The 21,096-nt window shown below is 39.2% G+C and overlaps 1 protein-coding gene across 16 annotated transcripts in view; it reads right to left on the bottom strand.

The window, feature by feature from the left end:
- Nucleotides 1-21,096, bottom strand: part of ARHGAP21 (Rho GTPase activating protein 21) — a 139,667-nt gene that overhangs the window by 105,506 nt on the left and 13,065 nt on the right. For 2 of the 16 annotated variants that reach the window (XM_070254869.1, XM_070254870.1), the window contains exon 1: nucleotides 473-615. The exons of 12 other annotated variants lie outside the window; for them this stretch is intronic. In XM_070254869.1, coding sequence (XP_070110970.1) covers nucleotides 473-556 — 84 coding nt within the window. In that variant the 5' untranslated portion in view covers nucleotides 557-615. Of the gene's footprint in view, nucleotides 1-472; nucleotides 616-21,096 lie in introns of those variants that run through there. 2 more of the 16 variants (XM_070254875.1, XM_070254876.1) reach the window with 1 other exon arrangement.

The following is a 21,096-nucleotide window of genomic DNA, read 5'->3' as shown; positions in this document are numbered from 1 at the left end:
ACTTCCATTTAATCCCATAGTGAAAGAAATCAAGAACCACATTTCATTAAAAATGAAAAATTAGCTAAAAAGCAACTCATTCCAAAATCCTGCCTACTTGCTTATAAACACAGTAAATGTCTCCAAAAATACAGAACATTTACCTTATTTTACAATTTTATTAATTCTTGCTAGTTTGATTTTTTAGGGAATTCATTCTAACTTCCCCTCCCCCACCACATTAACACTCTACAAATAAAGGCTTATCTGTACGGCTTAAGAGTTAACCCTCTTAGAGAAACTGAGATCATCAGAGTTGAGATCCATCACGTTAAACAAGTATTTCAACAAAAAGTAACAGTCTAAAAGATTACTAGCACAGGAAGACAGTAATTTTGTATCCGGCATATTCAGATTTTTTTTTTTTTTTTTGCTTCATACATTATAGCAGTTTTGAATTAAAAAGAAAAATACATATATTTCTCAAACAAACCTGACCCCTCCATGCACAATACAGATTGCACAATAAACTCCAGTTGTGGTTGATCATACAGTCTAAAATCCCAAACTGAGCCATGACCGCCTACAGCGCGGGCTGCAAGTCTTCTCTGACTCAGCTTCTGTGAGCGCCGAGCCGTTCCGAGAGCTCTGCAGAGATGTGAGCCACAAACAGGCTCTTCCCCTCCCCTTCCTGTCGAAGCAGCAAGAGCTAACCGGCAGCACTACATCATCTTCCTAAAGATGGTCCACCCAAATTATTAGATCACGAAGGAAAGACGTTTCATAGAAAGCTTACTCCGTATCATTATCATTTGATTTTTTTGTTAAAGATTATTGCTTTTTCCTTCTTTCTGGGTATCACAGGGTGGGATTTATTCATTCAGTGGAAACACATCCTGGGAAGGCAGTCTAAGACATTAATCATGCTGGCCATATCCCACAACAAACCAGCTCGCAACACAAGGCTATGGCAGCATCTTGACCCTTACACTGCACTCAATCCACAGTCCCTCGTAGTCCTTTCTCATCACTAAAGACACGGCCCAGGGCTAACAGCTCTTCCAATGGCGCTCACCCTGGGTTCCATATCACCACTCTCTTGGATCTCTTCTACTCCTCTAACCATTCCTTCTTTGCAGGAGGCGGTATAGCAAAGTGAGAAAGCCCCAGCAAGACAGGCTTCCAGCATCCAGCAGATGCAAGACAACGAGCTAAGGGCTGAACTCTGAGCTTCAACTCATTCATTTGTAAAATGAAGATAATAACACCTGCCCTCGTGTGGTTTTTGGTATGAAATAAAATAACATCTGCAACACACTTAAAATTAACAGACACCTAATAAATGATGATTAGGAATATTCTTCAGATGGGCTTCCCTTCATGTCTAAATTAGAATTCTACCTCCCATTTCTTATGCTACCCCTAGATGTCATCCTCCAGAGCCATGATTTTAACTATGAATTACTCCCAAACCTTTCTTCAGTCCCACCCTTTCTCCCGAGCTCCAAATTTGCATGTCTAAACTCTTGCTAAGCACATGCACCTAGATACCTCACACTACATGCCCAAAACTGAGCTCATCATCCTCCCACTCATAACCCGCACCAGCTCTGTAGCCCCGCATCTGCATCATGGCAGCACAATTCATCCCTTGGTCACCCAACAGAAACCAGAGTCATCCTAGACTCCCTCTTCCTTACCTCTCATATCCGGTTGCCAAATCCTGTCACTTTAAGTCAAACGTACAGTGAACGCGTCCCTCTCCTATTCACACTGTCACTACTTAAATTCAGACCCCCATCAACTTCCTCCTGGACAACCACATGGGCCCCGCCCGGCTGGTCTCCCGCGCATCCTGTCTCATTCCTTTCTGGAATCTTGCCTCTACAGGACTCCCAAGAGAATCTCGGAAACCACAAGCTCATCCTCTGACTCGCTACCTAAATCCCCTCCATTGTTCCTTTCTGCCTCCAGCAGCGTTTCCCAAAGTGTGTTCCTACTCTTTCTGTAGGATCCCAAGATGAATCAGTTAAGCGAAGAAAGTCTTCAACGGTAAAATAAGTTTACAAAAAGCCAAGGCCGCTTGCGAGACTGCTCAGAGTCTGAAGGACAGATTCAAAGGCCTCAAAATCCGAAAACTGAGGCTCCTGGAACGTTTGTTTTTACTAGTTCTTCTTGAAATTGTAGCTGTTGTGTCATCTTCTCTCTGTTCCTTAATTTCCTCCAAGGCCTTCTTCTCTACTCGTCTCTCTCAATAAGCTCAGCTATTCCAAAACTATAATTAGAGCAGATGTTGGTTTAATTGACCTCTGCCTAACTAACTTGCTAGACAAACCAAAATTCTCAATTCCTGCTGTATGAAGACTGGTTGACCCCATGGCAAGCTCAACTCTTACGTCCAGGAAGATATTCTCTAGCTACTTATTTCTGCTCCTATCCAATGAGACTCACTCAGAACACAGCTAGTTTATTTTTCCATGAACCTCTTTACATCCGTTTTGTGCTGTTACGATGTAGCTTAGATGAGACGGAAACTGATGAAATATGAGTGAAAATGAGAGTTGTTATTTCCATGAAAACCTGAATGCTTTGAAAAGACTCAGTAAAGGTTGCTGCTCACTTCTATGCTTTTCTCTTTCTTGGTCTTCTACATTTTTCTCCAGTGAGATATTGGAACGTCCCTCTAGCAGTACCCTCTAGATATGTTTAGAAGCTAAGGTTGTTCCTTCTGCCAGAACATTCTTCTCTTCTTTTTTACCTAGCTACTCCTACCTGACTTAGCTAAACACGGTCTTCCCCAGAAGACTTTGCCCTGCTCCCTACGCTGGGCAAAGTCTGCCTGCTATATAAAACATAGCTCTCTGCCCTTCTCCTAAAGCAACCTCCATCACACTCTATTATAATCACTTGTTCGATTGCTGCACTTTCTGTTACCCATGTATATCCAAGAAAGCAGAGACCAGACTATATCCGTAATTTTTCACGGCTGCATCCCCAGAGCCTGACACTTAGAAGGCGCTCAATAAATATGTGTCGAATGACTTAAAGAATGTGCACAGTCGATTTTCAAAGGCCGGATCGGCGACCCGGAGGGGAAGTGCCGGAGCTCCCCCAGGCAGCAGACAAAACTCTCTGTCTGCCGGTAGCAGAGGGGCCACGCTGAGCACTCAGGGCTCCCGGCACAAGCCCGGACAGAAGCCCAGAGGGCGGGGCGACCCCCAGCTGCCGTTGCCCGCCCCGTGGGACTAGGGATTGCCGGAGATCTCGGAGAGGACCGGGGCGGGGGAACTTTCAAAGGCGGGTCCGGCGATCCGGTGGAGAAGCGCCGGAGCTCCGCCCGGGCAGCAGACAAAACTCTCTGTCTGCCGGTAGCAGAGGGGCCACGCTGAGCATTCAGAGCTCCCGGCAGAGGCCCGGAGAGAAGCCCAGAGGGCGGGGCGACCCCCAGCTGCCGTTGCCCACCAGGTGAGGCTAGGGATTGCCGGAGATCTCGGAGAGGACTGGGGCTGGAGAGAGTTCCAGAGACCCAGCTTAGTAGCCTAGGGGGAAACCCTACAGGCTCACAGAAGCCTTAGGGAAAGCCTCGGCACAGCACCAGTAGAAGGCACCCAGCCGCCAGCCACAAGGCTGGAAGACCCCAGGGCAAAAGCAGCATAGCTAGGTGTACTAACCACAGACTGTAGAAGATGCCAATAGCTCTCCTGCGACCCATAGAGGACAAGTGAGATTTGGTGGGTGCCGACAGCAACCGAGCGACAAATAAAAGTGATCCCACCCCTGGCCGCTGGAAAAGCCCATAACACCGTTGCAGACCCCAAGGAGAGAGCGCATCTAGGTGGGCAACAACAGTAGGCACCTGCAGTCTGAAGCCCCCCGTGACGGCCCCCACGGCAGAGGAGGGAATCCAAAGGGCCACTGTGGCTACGAAGAGGGGCCCAGGCCCAGTTAGCAACTACGGACAGGGTTCCTGGTTGGTGAAGTATAAACAGCTGCTCCCCCCACCGCAGCAGCTGAAACAAGTGAAAGGAGCAACTAAACTCTATCTCCATGCGGAGGCACAAATCAACATCATCAAGCAATATGAAAAAATACATCAAATCTCCAGAACAGAAAGAAAGTAACAAATACACAGAAAACAATCCCAAAGAAAATGAGATATATAACCTAAATGATGATGACTTCAAAACAGCCATCATTAAAATACTCACGGAGTTAAGAGAGAATTCTGACCGACAACTCAACGAGTTCAGGAGCTATGTCACAAAAGAGTTTGATACGATAAAGAAGAACCAAACAGAAATACTGGAAATGAAGAACACAATAGAGGAGATTAAGAAAAATCTAGATGCTCTGAACAGTAGGGCCGATAATATGGAGGAAAGAATTAGCAATTTGGAAGATGGCAATATAGAATTGATGCAGGCAGAGGAGGAGAGAGAAGCAAGACTTAAAAGAAATGAAGAAACTCTCCGAGAATTATCAGACACAATTAGGAGATGCAACGTAAGGATTATAGGTATACCAGAGGGAGAAGAGAAGGAGAAAGGGGCAGAAAACCTATTCAAAGAAATAATGGCTGAGAACTTCCCAAATCTGGTGAGGGAGATGGATCTTCAGGTGACAGAAGCCAATAGATCTCCAAACTTTATCAATGCAAGAAGACCAACTCCACGCCATATAGTAGTGAAGCTAGCAAAAGTCAACGACAAGGAGAAAATATTAAGGACAGCCAGGCAAAAGAAACTAACCTACAAAGGAACCCCCATCAGGCTATCAGCAGATTTCTCAGCAGAAACTTTACAGGCTAGAAGAGAGTGGAATGATATATTCAAAAATCTGAAGGACAAAAACCTACAGCCGAGAATTCTCTACCCAGCGAAAATATCCTTCAAATACGATGGAGAAATAAAAACTTTCCCAGATAAACAAAAATTAAGGGAGTTCATTGCCACAAAACCTCCTCTTCAGGAAATCCTCAGGAAAACCCTCATTCCTGAAAAATCCAAAAAAGGAAAGGGACTACAAAACCAAGAGCAGAGGAGATAAGTAGAAGGACAACAACAGAGAGTAGCAGCTCTACATCAGAACAGATTAAACCATGGGACGAGAAACAAAGGAAACTGAAGAAAACCGGAAAACAAGACACAAAATGGTAGTGGTAGGCCACCACGTCTCAATAATCACTCTAAATGTAAACGGATTGAACTCCCCAATCAAAAGACACAGAGTGGCAGGATGGATCAAAGAACAAGATCCAACAATATGCTGCCTCCAGGAAACACACCTCAGCCCCAAAGACAAACACAGACTCAGAGTGAAGGGATGGAGAACAATACTCCAAGCTAATAATGAACAAAAGAAAGCAGGTGTCGCTATACTAATATCAGACAAGGTAGATTTCAAAGCAAAACAGATAAAGAAAGACAAAGAGGGACAGTATATAATGATAAAAGGGACTCTCCACCAAGAAGACATAACACTTATAAATATATACGCACCCAACACAGGAGCACCAAAATTTGTAAAGCAACTCTTAATAGATCTAAAAGAAGACATCAACAACAATACAATAATAGTAGGGGACCTCAACACACCATTAACACCAATGGACAGAACATCCAGACAGAAAATCAACAAGGAAATAATAGAATTAAATGAAAAATTAGACCAGATGGACTTAATAGATATATATAGAACACTTCATCCAAAAACAGCAGGTTACACATTCTTCTCAAGTGCACATGGAACATTCTCAAGGATTGACCATATTTTGGGAACCAAAGCAAACATCAATAAATACAAGAGAGTTGAAATAATATCAAGCATCTTTTCTGATCATAACGCTATTAAACTAGAAATCAACTACAAGAAAAAAGCAGAGAAAGGTGCAAAAATGTGGAGACTAAACAACACGCTTCTCAACAAACAATGGATCATTGAAGAAATTAAAGAAGAAATCAAATATTATCTGGAGACAAATGAAAATGAGAACACGACATACCAAATCATTTGGGATGCAGCAAAAGCAGTCCTAAGAGGGAAATTCATCGCAATACAGGCTCACCTCACTAAACAAGAAAAAGCTCACGTAAGCAACCTCAAACGACACCTAACAGAACTAGAAAAAGAAGAACAAACAAGGCCCAGAGTCAGTAGAAGGAGGGAAATAATAAAAATAAGAGCAGAAATAAACGATATTGAAACAAAAAAGACAATAGAAAGGATCAATGAAACAAAGAGTTGGTTCTTCGAAAGAATTAACAAAATTGACAAACCCCTAGCCAGACTCACCAAGAAAAGAAGAGAGAAATCGCAAATTAATAAAATCAGGAATGACAGAGGAGAAATCACAACAGATACCAATGAAATACAAGAGATCATAAGAGAATACTATGAAAAACTATATGCCAACAAATTGAACAACCTGGAAGAAATGGACAAATTCCTAGACTCCTACAATCTCCCCAAACTGAATCAGGAAGAAATGGAGAATCTGAATAGACCAATCACAAGTAAGGAAATAGAAACGGTAATCAAAAACCTCCCCAAAAACAAGAGTCCAGGACCAGACGGCTTCTCTGGAGAATTCTACCAAACATTCAAAGAAGACTTAATACCTATTCTCCTCAAACTGTTCCAGCAAATTGAGAAAGATGGAGAACTCCCTAACACATTCTATGAAGCCAACATCACTCTGATCCCCAAACCTGACAAGGACAACACAAAGAAGGAGAACTACAGGCCGATATCACTGATGAACATAGATGCAAAAATCCTCAACAAAATTTTGGCAAACCGATTACAGCAATACATCAAAAAGATTATACACCATGATCAAGTGGGATTTATACCAGGGACACAGGGATGGTTCAACATCCGCAAGTCAATCAACGTGATACACTACATTAACAAAATGAAAACCAAAAACCACATGATCATCTCAATAGATGCAGAGAAAGCATTCGACAAGATCCAACACCCATTTATGATAAAAACCCTCAGTAAAATGGGTATAGAAGGAAAGTACCTCAACATAATAAAGGCCATATATGATAGACCCACAGCCAACATCATACTCAATGGACAAAAGCTGAAAGCCATCCCTCTGAGGACAGGAACAAGACAAGGGTGCCCACTTTCACCACTCCTATTCAACATAGTTCTGGAGGTGCTGGCCAGAGCAATTCGGCAGGAAAAAGAAATAAAAGGAATCCAAATAGGTAACGAAGAAGTAAAACTCTCGTTGTTTGCAGACGACATGATCTTATACATAGAAAACCCCAAAGAATCCACAGAAAAACTATTAGAAATAATCAACAACTACAGCAAAGTAGCAGGGTATAAAATTAACGTGCATAAATCAGTAGCATTTCTATACACTAACAATAAACTAACAGAAAAAGAACTCAAGAACTCTATCCCATTCACAATAGCAACGAAAAGAATAAAATACCTTGGGATAAACTTAACCAAGGAAGTGAAGGATCTATACAATGAAAACTACAAGACTCTCTTGAAAGAAATAGGCGATGACATAAAGAGATGGAAAGACATCCCTTGCACATGGATCGGAAGAATAAACATAGTTAAAATGTCCATACTACCTAAAGCAATATACAGATTCAATGCTATCCCAATCAGAATCCCAAGAACATTCTTCACAGAAATTGAACAAACAATCCTAAAATTCATATGGGGCAACAAAAGACCGCGAATTGCTAAAGCAATCCTGAGCAAGAAAAACAAAGCCGGTGGAATCACAATCCCCGATTTCAAAACATACTACAAAGCTACAGTGATCAAAACAGCATGGTACTGGTACAAAAACAGGTCCACAGATCAATGGAACAGAATTGAAAGCCCAGAGATAAAACCACACATCTATGGACAGCTAATCTTCGACAAAGGAGCAGAGGGCCTACAATGGAGAAAAGAAAGTCTCTTCAACAAATGGTGCTGGGAAAACTGGACAGCCACATGCAAAAGATTGAAAATTGACCATTCTTTTTCTCCACACACCAAAATAAACTCAAAATGGATCAAAGACCTAAAGATTAGGCCTGAGACAATAAGTCTTTTGGAAGAGAATATAGGCAGTACACTCTTTGACATCAGTTTCAAAAGAATCTTTTCAGACACTGTAACTCCTCAGTTGAGGGAAACAATAGAAAGAATAAACAAATGGGACTTCATCAGACTAAAGAGCTTCTTCAAGGCAAGGGAAAACAGGATTGAAACAAAAAAACAGCTCACTAATTGGGAAAAAATATTTACAAGCCACTTATCCGACAAAGGGTTAATCTCCATAATATACAAAGAACTCACACTGCTTAACAACAAAAAAACAAACAACCCGATCAAAAAATGGGCAGAGGACATGAACAGACATTTCTCAAAAGAAGATATGAATATGGCCAATAGACACATGAAAAGATGTTCATCATCGCTAATCATCAGGGAAATGCAAATCAAAACTACACTAAGATATCACCTTACCCCCGTTAGATTGGCAAAAACATCCAAAACCAAGAACGACAAATGTTGGAGGGGTTGTGGAGAAAGAGGAACCCTCATACACTGTTGGTGGGAATGCAAACTGGTACAGCCACTATGGAAAACAGTATGGAGATTTCTCAAAAAGTTAAAAATAGAAATACCCTATGACCCAGCCATCCCATTACTGGGTATCTATCCTAAGAACCTGATATCAGATATCTCAAGAGTCCGTTGCACCCCTATGTTCATTGCAGCATTATTTACAATAGCCAAGACGTGGAACCAGCCTACATGCCCAGAAACTAATGATTGGATAAAGAAGATGTGGTATATATACACAATGGAATACTACTCAGCCATAAAAAAAGACGAAATTGGCCCATTCACAACAATGTGGATGGACCTCGAGGGTATTATGTTAAGCGAAATAAGTCAGTCAGAGAAAGACGAACTCTATATGACTCCACTCATAGGTGGAAATTAGTATATTGAGAAGGAGATCTGATTGGTGGTTACCAGGGAAAAGGGGGGGTGGGGGGAGGGTACGGAGGGGGAAGTGGTGTACCCACAACATGACTAACAAAAATGTACAACTGAAATCTCACAAGGTTGTAATCTATCATAACATTAATAAAAAAAAAAAAAAAAAAAAAAAAAAAAAAAAAAAAAAAAAAAAAAAAAAAAAAAAATAAATAAGAATGTGCACAGTCAATTATAGGTATAATAGAAATCTCTGGCAATAGAAGCATCAAACTTGAATCATTTTAAGATAGAATAACTTTTATCTTGGGGACCAAGGCGTCATTATCACCAGTTGTGAGCAAAACACAATTTGCCTCCTTCCTCAATTCCACTAAGCTGTTGGAGTAGATGGAATTCTAGCAAAATCTCTAAATACCTACACTGACACCATCTATTCTATCCCCACCTTGAGATTCTGAACAATTCTGGGAGGGGGAGGGAAGAGTTTTAAGCATCTGACTTTCAAGAGTTCCCAGGTAATTCCGATAGACCTTACTAGTTAAGAATCACTGAACAAAAGTTTGTACCGAAAAAAAAGATTCAGAGACTAAAGGCCCAACTATAATCAAGCTGTTATAAATCATTCCTAAACACAGCGTGTAATTTAATAATAATATTGTAGCAATACTAATTTCTAGGTTCTGACTATTGTACTATGTTTATTTAAGATATTTACATTAGGGAAATTTGGATAAAGAATATAAGTGAACTCTCTGAATTCCTGCAACTTTTCTATGAGGCTAAAGTTATCTTAAAATAAATACTATGAAAAGGACCATCAACAACTGCAACCCAGTAGCAATGAACATCCCTAACATCCAGATATGACCTTGAAATGTCATTCACCAGTAAAAGAAAGTAGGGCTTCCTGGAGAAATGGCTGATTCCAGGTCTTGGGCAGGAAATGTACATAAAAGATGAGCTGGAAACCACACTGGACAGTAAGGAAGCTACCAAAGGTCTAAAGGCCTCAGAAGAAAACTTGAAGAGGCTACCACTGGTCAAAAATGGGACAATTGCAGGGCTGGCCCGATGGCAAAGCAGTTAAGTTTGCACGCTCTGCTTCGGTGGCCCAAGTTTGTTGGTTCAGATTTCGGGTGTGGACCTACTTACTCCTTATCAAGCCATGCTGTAGCAGGTGTCCCACATAGAAAGTAGAGGAAGATGGGCACAGACGTTAGCTCAGGGCCAATCTTTCTTGGCATAAAGAGGAGGACTGGTGGCAGATGTTAGCTCAGGGTTAATCTTCCTCAAAAAAAAAAGGGGGGGGACAATTGGAACTACAGTAAGAATTAAAACATGGGACATATGTGTGCATCTACCAGTTAATAACACTAGATAGACAGATAGATAGATAGAAACATACATACACAGGTAATACACGCACAGAGATCACCTTTGAAAGTTGATCAGGGAACTGATTCATTTTATAATTAAGGGAAAGAACTGAGCAAAAATAAAAATTATAAAGTGTCACACGATTACTATATTTTTCTCAAAATACACAGTTTATACTTCAAAAAATTAGTTAATACATATCTAGAATCCCATACTGACACTTCTGAAATTCAAACAACCCTGAAAGTCAAAACATTTCTTGTCATTCATTGATGGCAAAACCTGACCTGCCCTGAGCTGCCACAAAGCTCTTCCTAAGCCTTTATTTCTTCCCCATAGAATAAACATTCATACATTTTACAGCAGAAATTGCTCCCAGAACCTGTACCATCTTACATTTCTAAAATCTGAAAACTTCTAAATTCTGAAAAGCCCAAGGATTTTGGATAATGGATTACAGATCTGCACAAACAACACTGGAAATATGGCTAACTAGACAGCAGGAGTCCAGATGAAAAGAAAGAACGGGGAAGAAGAGCAGAGAACGCAGGTCATCTACCCCAAGACCGGGGACGTCTTTTCTACCTGGGGTCACTAAGGTCAGAGAAAGCTTCACGAGCAGATAAAATCTGAGCCAGACTTTGAAGAAAGTGTGGGATTTACATAAATGACAAGACGTGGGAAAGGCATTTCAAGCAAAATGAACAAGAACAGACACGAAAACACGTGAGACTTCATGTATATTCGGGGACAATGGGTCTGCCCTTTGCTTTGAGTAAATATCTCAAGTTGGACAGTAAGACATTACGTGGAAGCAGTCTATGTACCTTAAATCCTATTACAGTCCTTCAGCTTTAAATGAACTGCAGGCTTTCTGCAAAAAAACATTTTTATATATGATCAAGCTACCACTCTAGAGAAATGATAAGCAGAAACTTAAGACACCTCGAGAAAGTTACCTCCAAACCTTAGTCTGAAGGACCATCCCTAAGACTTAATAAATTGAGCAGATGGCTTGTGCTCACTAATTTAACACACTGAAGCAACAAAAGATTCCAGTCGTTTATACCATAAGCTGACACTTTAAAGCCACCAGACATCAAGTTGCCTTGTGCGTCAAAAGACACAATACAGAGGTGACAAAGTTTTCAAGCTATTAATTTGCCATTGAACCATTTACCACGTGGACAATCGAACACAAACTATTTCTATCTATGTGAAACCAGTAAATCTAGATCAAAGTTAAGATTTTCTCCCTGAAGCCTTTTTCTTCCTTCTACTAAAGCTGTTATGGCCAAGTTAACACTCTATCCATTAAAGTACTATCGTCCTCTTCTGACTGTGTAACCTTGGTTAAGTTAATTCAGCTCTCTATACCTCAGTTTCCACATCTTTTAAATGGACATAATAATCGTACATACCTCATGGGGTTGTTGAGGATTAAATGAGGTAAATAATAAGTGTTAAGGTACTTAAGGTACTTAATGTTCTCTCTTAAAATCCTAAAAAATTATCTAAAATCTGCTTTGCCTAACTATGTATTTCCAGGAAACAGATGTTACAGTCTAGCACTTACCAATGATTAAACAGTATGTTAAGATCAAACAAATATTAAGGCTAGTAAATGTCAGTAGCATGTATACCTAAAGGGCAAGAGGAATAAGGAAGATTAATAGGCTGTGTTACTCAAAACTGGAGACAAACAGATAAAATTACATATTGCATGCTACACATCAAAGGACCAGTAACTAACATTTTTTTCTGATTTATATAATTTCAGGCAGAAAAAAACCCAACTATATAAACTAAATGCAAAAGCTTAATTACTCTTGTATTTCCAGCTATTGGGAATCTATTCTGATGGTCTGTATTTTTATTCTGAGACCAAGACATCCAATTAGCCTCCTTCCCTACTAAGAGTTTGAGACCACTTTGGCAGACAGGCTTCTAGAAATATACACAGTTAATCTAACAGAAACAATTTCACTTTTCTTGACCTTGCTTGTTCAGATTATGTACAGAAACGCAAAGCAGGCATCATAAAAGCCCCAGCAGTTCGCAGGTTATAAAATAGGAGAGAAAGGAAATTAGCAGAAGCAAAGATTAAGTAAGTGAAGAAGCCTACAAACCAGAATACATTAAAATATTTTAAAAGGAGAAGAAGTATCTGACTTAACTCTTTAAAAAGGAAAGCTTAAAAAAAATACTATCGCCAATATTTCTGTCTTTCAGGGTCCTCAGGCCAATTTATTGACTTTGTAAAAAATTACAGCTAGCTAGATCCCAGCCATTTTTTTTTTTTTAAATCAGATTCTTGTGGTAAAATATAACAGAGGTCCCCTATGTAGCACCCTAATCTACCCAAAACTGTTTGGAACCAGAAAGAAAAGCAGGAAAAATAAGTTCCAGACTTCAAGCACTAAAACTCCATGCGTTTTACTCATGCCGCACATTCCTAATCAGAGACAATGGCAGAAACAATCTCATATGGAAATTGATTTATTGACTATTAAGTGTTTATTTTAATACGACTTTTCTTCCTTAATTTTTTGGTAGTCTTCCCTCTTAATCACTCACTCAAACTTTACCTTTGTCATACTGTTCTCTCTGCCTGAAACCCTGCCACCACCTGCTTCAGAGATTTCTGTGTCCTTTAAGACACCGCTCAAGGGTCATCTTGCCTCTCCTCTGCCAGGCTGTGAGAGCGCCTCTCCAGCAGCCACACGGCCACACATCTATCAGTAGTTATCACACAAAGCCCTAATTGAAGTTTCTAATCTGTCTCTCCCCCCTAAACCGTGAGCCCAGAAAGGCAGAGACTACTGTCTTGTCTGTTTCTGTTCCCCTAGTAACTGCCTGGCACAGTCCTAAGCCAAAAAAAGCCTTCAGAAACTTTTTGTTGACTGAATGAAAAGAATGAATGGATGAAAATGAGGCAGAAAACTATAACTGAACGAACATGGACTTTGCAGTCACATAAATCTGAGCCTGAATTCCACTTCTGACGCTTACCAATCTTGGAAGGAAAGGACGTGACCTCTTTGAAACTCAATTTCCACAACTCTGCAATGGGATTAATGATATCTTCTTCAAAAAGTTGTTTTAAGAATTGAATAACAACACGGTGTCAGACACACAGTGGGTTCTCAAGAAATGCTAGTTAATCCTCTCCCAGCAAATTTTTCGATTTTCATGAGGATATGTACATTTAACTGTCGTTACCCAGAGTACTTTCAAATACTGGGTTTAATATATTTAGAATTAATCTAATCATGGACTCTGAATAGCCAAAACAATCTTGAAAAGGAAGAATAAAGTTGGAAGACTCACACTTCCCAATTTCAAAACTTACTACAAAACTACAGTAATCAAAACAGTGTGGTATTGGCATGGGATAGATATACAGACCAGTGGAACAGACTAGAGAGCCCAGAAATAAACCTCCACATACATGGGCAATTGATTTTCAATATGGGTGCCAAGACCAATCAACGGGGAAAGGACAGTCTTTTACACAAATGGTACTGGGAAAGCTGAATATCTTCATGCAAAAGAATGAAGTTGTACCCTCAGCTTATAGCAGATAGAAACATTAGCTCAAAATGGATCAAAGAGCTCTAAATTTAAGAGCTAAATCTATAAAATTCTTACAAGATAACACTGTACAAAATCTTCATGACCTTGGATTTGACAATAGTTTCTTAATTATGACACCAAAATTATAGGCAACAAAAGAAAAAAAACGGATAAATTGGACTTCAAGAAAATTTAAAAATTTTGTGCATCAAAACAAACTATCAAGAGAGAGAAAAGACAACTCACAGAATGGGAGAAAATATTCTAAGTCATATATCTGATAAAGGATCTAGAATATATAAAGAACTCCTATAACTCAACAACAAAAAACATACCCAATCTAAAAATGGGCAAAGACCTTGAACAGACATTTTTCCAAAGAAGATATACAAATGGCCAACAAGTACATGAAAAGATGCTCGATATCATTAATCATTTTGGAAACGCAAATCAAAACCACAATGAGATATCACTTCATCCATACACAGGTTGGCTATAATAAAAAGCAAATATTTTAAATGGAAAATAACAAGCGTTGGTGAGGATGTGGAGAAAAGCAATGTTCATACACGGCTAGTGGGAATGTAAAATGGTCAGCCACTGTGGAAAAGTGGCTGTTCCTCAAAATGTTAAAAATAGAACTACCATATGCCCCAGCAATTCCATTTCTGGGTATATACTCAAAAGAATTAAAAACAGAGACTCAAACAGAAACTTGTACACCATTATTTATAGCAGCATCATTCACCATATTCAAAAGGCAAAAACAATCCAAGTGTACAACAACAGACAAATGGATAAGAAAATACGGTATGTACGTACAACAGAATATTATTCGGCCATAAAAAGGAATGGAGTTCTGATACATTCTATAACATGGATGAACCCTGAAAACATTATGCTAAGTGAAATAAGCCAGACAAAAAAGGACAAGTACCGTATGATTCCATCTATATGAGGTATCTAGAATAAACAAATTCATAATATTGAAAGTAAAATAGAGGCTACCAGGGGCCAAGGGGAATGGGGAATTATTGCTTAAAGGCATAAAGCTTCTGTTTGGGATGATGAAAATGTTCTGGAATGGTCACACAACATTGTGAATGTACTTAATGCACTGAATTGTACACTTAAAAATGGTTAAAATGGTAAATTCTATGTTACTTGTATTTTACTACAAAAAAGTTAATCAAGATCCCCTGAACCAAGAAAAAAGTGATTACTGGTCATAACTAAAGAAAATATTACAACATAGGATTTCCTACCTAAGAATCTAGTACTACAGCATTTAAGCAAAATACTTTCATAAGCAAACCAACCAACTACCATTTTTTCACAAACTCTACTCAGAGAAGTTGACTTATTTATATAGACTTCCAAAACAAATCAAAGGCTTATATAAGATTAAATCGCCCTGTAGTTGCATGCCAATTTCATTAAACCCAAAGACATATCAACTTTTTGCAAGCTAAAAATCTAAGAATACGTAATGTTTTATTTCCCAGAAATCAACTATTTATATTTTTTCAATGTCACCTGCCATTAAGGAAAAACATAAATTTTAAAACTTTTCTTTATAGAAAAACAAAACTGTTAAGAATTTTGCCAAACCACTTATGAGGATATGAGTAGGCCAATGATGTGATATGATATTAGAGCTATAAATTAAATTCAAAGTTTGACATCAACTTTCTGAAAGGTACAGCAACTCTCTCCCTGACTCTCTGCAAAAGAAGCTTTGAAATAGATCTGAGAAATCATAGAAGCTACAAGTATTTTGATTCCCTTCTTTTTAAAAAATATACTTGGCGGATATGAAAGTGAGGGCAGACAGACCTAATGTTCCGGTACTGGGTGAGGTGTTTAATGTCTCATTCAATATTTTTAGTTTCGTCCTTTAACTTCTCATCTTCTCATTCTATTTTTAGTTTTCTTTCCTTGTTTCGCACTTTTATTTTTCGTATGTTTTAATTGAGGCATAAATATGTACACACAATGTAATGCATAGCTCTCAAGCGTACGGTCCATGAAATGGTCACATGTTCATGTACCTAAGTAATTCACACCTACATCGAGAGAGAGAACATTCACATTATTCCCAGCAGGGTCCCTGTGTGTCCTCCTGGTCATTCTGGAATCTCCTCCTTCAACCAAAGAGGCAATCCTTGTTCTGACTTCTATCACTATACATGAGTTTCGCCTATTCTAAAACATTTCATGAATGAAATCATACAGTGTGTGTACCCTTTAGCCTACCTTCTTTTATTTAGCAGAACGTTTTTGATATTCATCCGTATTGCTGCATGTATATATAATCTGCTGCTTTTTATTGCCAAAAAGTATTCTACTGTAGGAATATATGATAATTTTTTATCCATTTTCCTATTCATAGACATCTGAGTAGTTCCCCGTTTTGAGCCACGACGAATAAAGCTGTTACAAATATTCCTGTATAGATCTTTCATGTGGACATGTGTTTTACTTCTCTTGGGGTAATACCTAGGAATGAAAGGTTAGATCATAAAGCAGGTATATGGTGAACTTCATAAGAAACTTATTCTTCGTTTGTGGGCCCTTCTAGTTGTGGCATATGGGACGCTGCCTCAGTGTGGTTTGATGAGCAGTGCCATGTCCGCACCCAGGATTCGAACCAGCGAAACACTGGGCCGCCTGCAGAGGAGTGCGCGAACCCAACCACTCGGCCACGGGGCCAGCCCCAAGCTTTTTTTGTTTTTAAAGAAATGATTCTACTTATATGAAATAGTTTAATTCATGTACAAGAAAATGCATCCATTTAAAATGTACAGTTCGATGAATTCTGACCAATGTATACATCCATATAACCACCACCACCACACAATCAAGGTACAGAATATTTCCATCATCTCAAGGTCTTTCACATTTCTTTGCAATCAAAGCCCTCCCTAGCCCCAGACAACCACTGATCTGCTTTCTAACACTGCAGATTAGTTTACTCAGCTCTAGAATTTCATATAAGTAGAATCATATGCGTATATCAATAGCTTGTTCTTTTTTAATTGCTCAGTAGTATTCCATTACAGGGATATACCATAATTTCTTTATCCACTCATCTGCTGATGGATATTTGCGTTGTTTCAAATTTGGAGATGCTACGAATAAAGCTGTTTTGAACATTCATGTACAAGCCTTTTTGTGGACATTGTTTTCATTTCCCTTGGGTAAATATCTAGGAGTGGGTCATAAGATAAACGCATGCTCAACTTTTTGAAGACTGCCAAAACGTTTTCCTAAGTGGCTGCATCATCCTTATCAGCAATGTGTAAGAGTTCAGCTGCGCCACATGCCCAACAACCTTGGTATTTTCATTCTAATGGCAGTATAGTGGTAGCTCTTTGTAGTTTTAATTTGCATTTTTTCCCTGATGATTGATGCTATTAAACATCTTTTTTTTTCATGTCTTTATATGCCATTCACATATCCTCTTTTATGCACTAAACTTTTGCCCATTATTAAAAATAGGCTGTTTGTCTTATTGAGTTCTAAGAGTTCTTTACAGATTCTGAAAGCAAGTCTTGATCAGATATATGTTTTGCAAATATTTTCTCCCTGTCTGTGGCTTGACTTGTCATTTTCTTAATCGTGTTTTACAAAAAGCAAAAGTTTCTAGGGGTCAGCCTGGTGGCGGAGTGGTTAACTTTGCACGCTCCACTTTGGCAGCCTGGGGTTCACAGGTTCAAGTCCCGAGTGTGGACCTAGCACTGCTCATCAAGACACGCTGTAGCAGCATCCCACATAAAATAGAGGAAGAATGGCGCAGCTGTAAGCTCGGTGACAAAGTTCCTCAAGCAGAAAGAGGAAGATTGGCAACAGATGTTAGCTGAGGGCCAATCTTCCTCACAAAAAACGAAAGCGAAAGTTTTTAATTTTGATGAAGTCCAATTTATCATGTTTTTCCTTTTCTGGTTAGTGCTTTTCACGTCCTATCTCAGAAATCTTCGTCTACCTTAAAGCCACGCATATTTTGTTCTTGACTAAAGTTTCATCATCCTAGCTTTTACATTTATGTCAGTGATCCATTTAGGGTTAACTTCTGTGTAATGTGAAGATGGAGGTTCCTTTTCATCCATCTACTTGTTCCAGCATCACGTGAATTCACCCCAGTGAATTGAAATGATCATATATATACATGGGGGTCTCCCCACTCTCTATATCTTCCATTGTTCTATATATCTATCATTACACCAACTCTACAGTGTCTTGATTTTTGCAGCTTTCAGTAAATATTATAAAACGGCAGCGTAAGTCCTCCAAACTTTGTTCTTTTTCAAAATTGTTTTGGCTACTCTATGTCCTTCACATTTCCACATAAATTTTAGAATCAGTGTGTCTATTTCTAACAAAAAATTTTTAACACCCTGCTAGAATTTTAAGTGAAACTGAATTGAACCTATAGCAATTTGTGGCTAAGTCACATCTTAACAAACTACCTTCCAGTCTATAAACACGGCATATCTCCCAATTTATTTGCTGTCTTTAAAACATTAAAATAATAACACTATTATTTTTATTTCATCTTCCAATTGTTTGTTATTAGTACAGAAATACAATTGACTTTTGTACACAAGTAACCTTGTATCCTTGCCTACATCCTTATATTCTGCAACCCTGCAAAACTTATTAGTTCTAGTAAGCTTTTTGGTAGATTCCTTATAATTTTCTATGTGCACAATAAAAAACAAATAGTTTTATTTCTTCCTTCCCTATTTCCTTACTGCCTTTCATTTCTTTTTCTTTACTTATTACACTAACCAGGGCCTCCAGTATGATTTTAAGTAGAAGACAGCTTTGCCCTGCTCCTGATGTCAGTAGTAACGTGCTCAACACATTTCATCATTAAGAATGACAGCTGTGGGTTTGCTCATAGATTCTCTTTATCAAACTAGGTAGGTTTCCTTATTTCCAGTTTTCTGAGAGTTATTATGATGGGTAAGTGTTAAATTTTGTCAAATACTTTTTCTGCATCTACTGAGATGATCCTGTGAATTGTCCCCTCTGTTCTGCTAACGTGTTAAACTGTTAATATGTTAATTGTTAACATGTTACAATGATAAATCTTTCATTCTTGGGATAACTCCAACTTAAGCATGATGTATTATCCTTTTCATATATTGTTAGATTTGATTTGCTAACATTCTTTTGAGGATTTTTACATCTACAAACATGAGGGATATTGGTCTGAATTCTTTCTTATAACGTTCTTGTCTGGCTGTCACCAGGCTTATGCTGGCCTCATAAAAAGGAGATTGGAAGTGTTCCCTCTGCCTCTTTTTTCTGAGTTTAAACAGAATTGATTTGATTTCTTCCTTAAACATGTGACAGAATATATACCAATGCAGCCATCTGGATCTGCAGTTTTCTTTGTGGGGAGGTTAATTCCAAATTCAATTTCTTTAACACATGGCGCTAGTCAGATTTTTTCAATTTCTTTTTTGTGGCAGTTTTGCTAATTTGTATCTCACAAGGTGTGATATTGTGATTTAGAGTAAGAAATACGTATTTGGTCTTAGTCCCAGTTTCTGGCACAGAGCTCCTAAAACCCTTGGAATTTCCTAAGTGATGAGAACAACAAAGGTGTCCTTTGTTATGTTAATGAGGTAACTATTGGCCGCACCTAAGGTTGGGGGCTGGTTACCAGGAGAACAACCACGCGATTAGGGAGTTGGAACTTTCAGTCCCAGCCCTGACCTCCAGGGAAGGGAGAGGGGCTGGAGGCTGAATCAATCACCATTGACCAATGATTTAATCAATCACGCCTGTGTAATGAAGCCTCCACAAAAATCCAAAAGGATGGAGTTCAGAGCTTCAGGTCCAGTGGACATGTGGAGATGGAGGTTAAGTGGCATACAGGGAGTGGGCATGGAACCTCCCAGTCCTTTCCCCATACCTTGTCCTACGCATCTCTTCCATCTGGCTGTTCCTGGGTTATAAGCTTTTATAATAAATCAGGAATCTATTAAGCAATACATTTCTCTGAGTTCTGTGAGCCTCTTTAGCAAATTAATCGAACCCAAGGAAGGAGTCATTGGAACCTCCAACCTATAGCGGTTGGTCAGAAGCACAGGTGACAACCTGGACTTGTCACTGGCAGCTGAAGTGTGTGTGTGTAGGGGGGCAATCTTAGAGGACTGAGCCCTCAACCTGTCCAATCTGATGTTATGATGATGCCTCCGGGTAGACAGCATCAGAAGTGAGTTGAACTGCAGGACACCCAGCTGGTGTCAGAGAATTGCTTGGTGTGGGAACCCCAGCACACACACAAATCTGAATTGGTATCAGAATCTTTACACAGAATTCGCCCATTTCAGCTAAGTTGTCAAATTCACTGGCATAAAGTTATTCATCATATTCCCTTTTTATCATTTTAATGTCTGTAGGTTCTGAATAATGTCCCCTCTTTTATTCATATCAGCATTGTATGTGTTCCCTCTTAGTGAATCACACAAACTGATTTCTAAAGTTTGAAATCCTTTTCAGAGACTAAATAGATCCCTATCTAGTCTGCTGTCAATTCAAAGCCAACTGGAAAAGACAGACCTTTTTCCTTTCAAAAATATGTCAAACATTTCCCCATAGTTTGGAGAAATCAAGTATTATTCACTTTCTGAGCCACATGTTTTGGGGTATCCTTATGCTTCCTGAATATAAATGTATATTTTAGGGCTTTGATACCTGCCTACCTTTTTCCTAGAGATCCCAGTTGCTCCAAACACAATTTTTCAGTAACTTGTTTGAAAGCAAGGGCCAGATAAAAAGATGATGATGGTCAAATGAAAAGAGAGCCAAGAGTGATGGCAGTAGCCAAGGATTAAACAGAGAAAATGATTCTTTTTCCAAGTTCGTCTCCTAAACAGAATAGAAGGTGCACTTCCCCTTGTCTAGAGCAAATGCAGTTCTGGTTGCCATAAACCATGAAGTTCTCTCAATATTCTGAGAGAGGGATTCTAGCCTGGCTCATACCACACCAAGGAAGACTCCAGTGTTTCCTGGACTCTCCCATTAACTCCACAGTGTAACTGATTTTTAATCAACTGCACATTTTGCTAAGGCATCACTGGTGCTTTTAGGCAGCAAAAACTAGCGAGAGTCAAAAATGAAGGCAGATTAAAAAAAAAACATAACCCAATGCAAAAATGGGGGAAGGAC

Source organism: Equus caballus, chromosome 29, assembly GCF_041296265.1.
Source record: "Equus caballus isolate H_3958 breed thoroughbred chromosome 29, TB-T2T, whole genome shotgun sequence".
Classification (NCBI taxonomy): Eukaryota; Metazoa; Chordata; class Mammalia; order Perissodactyla; family Equidae; genus Equus; species Equus caballus.
This window is presented reverse-complemented; position numbering and strand designations above follow the sequence as displayed.